Source organism: Vipera berus, assembly GCF_964194415.1.
Source record: "Vipera berus genome assembly, chromosome: 3".
Lineage (NCBI taxonomy): Eukaryota > Metazoa > Chordata > Lepidosauria > Squamata > Viperidae > Vipera > Vipera berus.
In genome coordinates this window covers 163,308,831-163,314,157 of record NC_138204.1, presented here as the reverse complement: position 1 = coordinate 163,314,157, position 5,327 = coordinate 163,308,831, and the positions used below count along the sequence as shown (strand labels likewise).

The 5,327-nt window shown below is 35.4% G+C and overlaps 1 protein-coding gene across 1 annotated transcript; it reads left to right on the top strand.

The window, feature by feature from the left end:
* Nucleotides 1-501: 501 nt before the first annotated feature.
* On the top strand, nt 502-2,251 carry MC5R (melanocortin 5 receptor; the record flags this gene model as incomplete). The annotated part of the gene is made up of 1 exon (XM_081322774.1): nt 502-2,251. The coding sequence occupies one exon, from the start codon at nt 502-504 to the stop codon at nt 1,477-1,479; it is 978 nt and encodes a 325-aa protein (XP_081178900.1). The 3' UTR covers nt 1,480-2,251.
* Between the last annotated feature and the right edge of the window lie 3,076 nt (nt 2,252-5,327).

Sequence of the window (5,327 nt, the reverse complement as noted above, 5' to 3'; positions counted from 1 at the left end):
TATCATTCTTTCATAGATTGAAAGATCAAGGAAAATATTTAAATATGTTGCTTTATGGGTTTAGTAGACAATTGAAAAGAAAATCACACATTTATAATTTAGAATAGAGGAGGTTGATTCAATTATGCAGTATTATTTGCTAATCTAGAAAGGTTAGCATATTAACATTCTCTCAGATCCATAAAAAAAATGAAAGGTGAAAATAGAGGATGGAGGAGGAAGGAAAGAAATCTTTCGGGGGGGTAGACAAGTGGGAGATACATTGATTTTCATCATTGCTTTTGGATTCTTGTATTCTGTATTTATTCCTTTCTTCCTAGCTTTATATGAGCTCAGAAACAATGTCTTGAGTTTCCACTTCCTTTCTTGATATCAGATTACTTTTGGTCCTTCTCTTTGCAGGAACTTACACATTTCTGGAAACTGCCTTTCCAAGATTATGTTCTGACAAGCCTCTCAGACTGAAAAGACCATCTTAAAAGGATATAATTGTTAGCAGAGATGAATTTGTCTAACCGTCTCAACATTTTAGACACTAACTTCACTGCTCTTGGAAGCAACGTGACCATCCCCACAACCAGGACCAGCCCATCAACATGTGACCAGGTGGTTATAGCAGCTGAAGTGTTTCTCATGCTTGGCATTGTTAGCCTTCTTGAAAACATCCTTGTCATCTGTGCCATATTTAAGAACAAGAACTTGCACTCTCCTATGTATTTCTTTGTATGTAGCTTAGCGGTTGCTGACATGTTGGTCAGTGTGTCAAACGCCTGGGAGACTATAACTATATATTTGTTAAACAATAGGCATCTTATTATTGAAGATGTTTTTGTACGTCACATAGATAATGTTTTTGATTCAATGATCTGCATATCTGTGGTGGCTTCCATGTGCAGTTTGCTAGCTATCGCTGTTGACAGGTACATCACCATCTTTTATGCCCTCCGTTATCATAATATCATGACTGTGAGAAGATCGGGACTCATCATTGCATGCATATGGACTTTCTGCACTGGCTGTGGAATCATCTTCATCCTTTATTATGAATCAAAGTATGTAATCATGTGTCTCATCACAATGTTTTTCATCATGTTGTTTCTCATGGTTTCTCTCTACATACACATGTTTCTTTTGGCTCGTACTCATGTTAAGAGGATAGCAGCTTTGCCAGGATATAATTCTGTCCATCAAAGGACTAGCATGAAAGGAGCTATCACTTTGACAATACTACTGGGCATCTTCATTGTATGCTGGGCTCCCTTTTTCCTCCACCTCATCCTGATGATCTCCTGCCCTCAGAACCTCTACTGTGTTTGCTTCATGTCTCATTTCAACATGTACCTCATTCTTATAATGTGCAATTCAGTTATTGATCCCTTGATCTATGCCTTTCGGAGCCAGGAAATGTGGAAGACTTTAAAGGAGATCATATGCTGCTATAGCATAAACCTGATCTGTGGACTACCGAACAAGTATTAGAAAACAGATCTGGATCCCATACTATAAGAACTTTTAAGAAAAAAAAACACGCTTAGCCTAAATGCAGTTACCTGAAAGCTCATTTGGTGGTGCTTATTTGTGAGAAAACATGCATAGGATTGTCTGTTAGTTTACAAACTAAATTATTGGTTTTATCTTCTTGTTCATTATGAACTGTTACACTTTTAACTTGTGATCCTTGTTGACAGTCTATGTGGGAAACAAGCATTTTTCTGTTTGTATTGCCATTTTTGGATGATTTTATATTCCTTCAGGAAACATGAATATGATATGTGTTCATTATTTATACAGATACAAACAGTTTGGCTTTATAATGGTGGGCATATATAGTAAATTGTCTTTGTACTGCCCATAAATCCAGATAAGTCTTTTAAACAACCAATACTTAAGAATCATATTGTTCCCTAAAAAGTGTTTTTGATGAATTCTACAGTATGCATGAATGCAATTTGTAATTAATTTATAAGGAACTCAGTTTTTCATGGGAAAAGAAGCCAAAGTACAAGGAAAACACAATAGATTACGCAATATGAGTACAATATTTTCATATTTATTTGTTTAAAATTGTATAAAGACATCCAACTCTATGATTATGGCTCACATGAATTATTTGATATTTGCCGATATTTCTTCTATCATGTCCTTTTCTTTTTCTTTGAAATAAAAACTAAGAATAACTTGCCCTCAAATATTTATAGGATAGGTGTGTCTCAATTTGAATACTGAGGATTCAATGGGAATGAATGTTGTGGATGGTCAGTGGTCTGTGGCTTGATTGTATGTATTTACAGCCATTGCTACTGTATTGCTGTTTCTCCTGCATGAGCCGTGATGACACATTGGTTAGAATGCAGTATTGCAGTAATTCAGCTCACTGCCAGGAGTTCGATCCTGACCAGCTAAAGGTTGACTCAGCCTTCCATCTTTCTGAGGTTAGTAAAATGACAACCCAGATCGTTGGGGGCAAAATGCTGACTCTGTAAAGCACTTAGAGAGGGCTGTAAAGTATTATGAAGCGTGTGCTATTGCTAAGTGCTATGTCATATGTCTGGGATAGACAGCATAGGACAGAATTCAGCAAAGTCCATTAATTATTTAGATGCAGCTGTTTATTACTGATAAATCCCTATCTTTACTACTATTTTTAAACGCAACAATTTATAATTGTGCTAAAATAAGATACACCTTTTATTTATCATTCAGAAATAAATTTAAGCGTACGTTGGAGCAATGACTACATTACTATCAGACAGATATTTAAATGTGCATTTCCTGTTAGTTTGAATGTGGGTTTCTTGAGCCAGCATTTACAAAAAATGAACTGATTTTTCTTTGAAAATAAATACATTTTGAATACACAAAGTGTTGAACTTTGTCCAATGTTATACATACACTAGAAACAGAGATATATCTGAAGTGTGCCAAAATCAGAAAAGTAGGTAGATTATATAGGGGCCAAGTGTTAACATATACAGCAAGTCTCCAGTTGCAAAAACTATAACTTTTATTGGAGATGATGGCAAAGTCTGAATGATGCTGAGATCCAAGCATATTGTTTCCCCTACCCCCACTTTTTTTTAAAAAAAAAGTCACTTAGAATACCTAAGTTATAATTAAAGGGAACCATTTTTATAGTTCTACTGATTTCAGTAATAAAATTAAATACATAGTGATAGCTGTAAAAATTGATTGGACTGAATGTTGGCTGGATTAATATCCCAAATTTTTAATTGCTCAAGGAAGACTATTTTAAAATCCATTTTTCTATCAATAAGCATGCATTTCACAATCAGATTAATTGACTAGCATGTTGTTAGATTTGCAGTTTTTCTAAGGTCAATGTTCAGAAATAATAAGTAATGTTTTCTTCCAAGAAATGTACAGCTACATCATTTCAGAAAAAAAAGGGAACAACAACTTATAGAATTAATACTTATAATGAATAAGTGACAAATGTTTTCCTTAAAAACAATATAATAATTGCCAGATGTTGGCATGGCAAATAAGTCTTATTTAAGAATTGCTTAGTGGGTTGTGGGAATGTGTAGATATGACATACGTTGGTTATAGTATTCCAAGACACTAATTAGCAAGCTAATTAAGTATGGGATAATATGACAATAAATGGATGCCTTCACTGGACGTGTTCAAACAGCAGCTAGACAATAATACATTGGTCTACTTTAATTCTGGTTCCTATTCTAAGCAGAGGGCAATATACGTTAGAGCACGGGTGTCAAACTCACTGTGTCACTTGATGTGTCACGATGTATCATGATTCTTTTTGTATTGCCGGCAATGGGGTGGATGCGGCTTCGGTATGATAAAACTGGCCCATGGGCCAGCAGTTTGACACCCCTGCGTTAGAGGTTTAGCTAAGTGTATGATTCTCCACTTTCCGCTGAAAACACATCAAATCTTTTAGGAAATCTACTATATCAGCAAGATATGTTTCTGATTATATATTTTAAAGTAACAAATTACCTATTTCATAATTTGTTTTGAAATATTCTTTTAGTTTTAATGCAGTAGGGTAAGGTAAGTTTAAAAGAAAGTTTTGCAGCTCTACTGAAATTCTTATTGGAAACTGTTTTATTTAAATCTCCTTTCAATAAAGCTCTTGGTTGAAAACCATATGACAGAAATGTTACCAAAAAGACTACTCAAAGAGCAAAGAAATCCAATATCTTTTTAAGAAACTTCCAAATCTTGTATATATAGGGTAGATTCACAACTTTTTATCTACTTTATATTTCCTAATATTCTTGTGATAGTGAAAAGCCATGGAAGCAGGTGAATTACAGTCTATTCATATTTTCAGCCTCTAGACCAGACATGTCAAACTCGCGATGTCACGTGATGTATCAGGACTGTTTTGCCATTGCTGGGGTCGGGTGGACACGGTTTCCACATGATGCGTCCAGCCTATGGGCCAGAAGTTTGACACCCCTGCTCTAGATCATATGTAGTTTTGTTTTCTTTCTGATGGTACCCTAAGGCTACGAATGAAAAAAAAGCAGAATAATCCTATAGTTTAATGTTCAGCATGGCTGGAAATTTGGGGAATAGCAGTTCCAACTTATCTGGTTAGGAAAAGCTGCTATAAATGATTCTTCAGATTCAATTTGCTTTTAAACAGATTACCATGTCAAAATTACTGACTTAATGAAGGATTTTGAATAATCTTTCATCGAAATGTAACTCTTATTGGAATGACTGCATTATCACAAGCCCTACCCTGAAAAGGAAATTACATACTGCTATACAACCTAGCAGTGTGAAAGCATGTAAAAATGCAAGTAGAAAAATAGGGACCACTACGGTGGGAAGGTAACAGCGTTCCGTGCGCCTTTGGCATCTAGTCATGACGGCCACATGACCACGGAGACGTCCTCGGACAAGCGCTGGCTCTTCGGCTTTGAAACGGAGATGAGCACCAGCCCCTAGAGTCGGAAACGACTAGCACACATGTGTGGGGGAACCTTTACCATTTACCTTTATACAAATAAATACTTTGTGTTGTAGTAAATTTCATTATAGGATGAAGATTGAAGAATTTATAATAATATTGTCTCAAGCAGAAGGCAGTGTCTGAGTTGTTGTAAAAGGAAACCATGGACACTCAAAGACTATTTGATTTCCATGTGGTATAGACTATGTTGTAAATAGGAAATGTGAAGCTGTGTAAACTTGCTGAATATATGTTAGTTAATTTTTCTGGAATTTTACTTGAAATAAACATGCAGGCATTTGAGCTAATAATTAGAATTGTTGGAGTGGAATTACTTATGATTTGCATTATAAATAATAGTGCCTCCTAAAGTCAC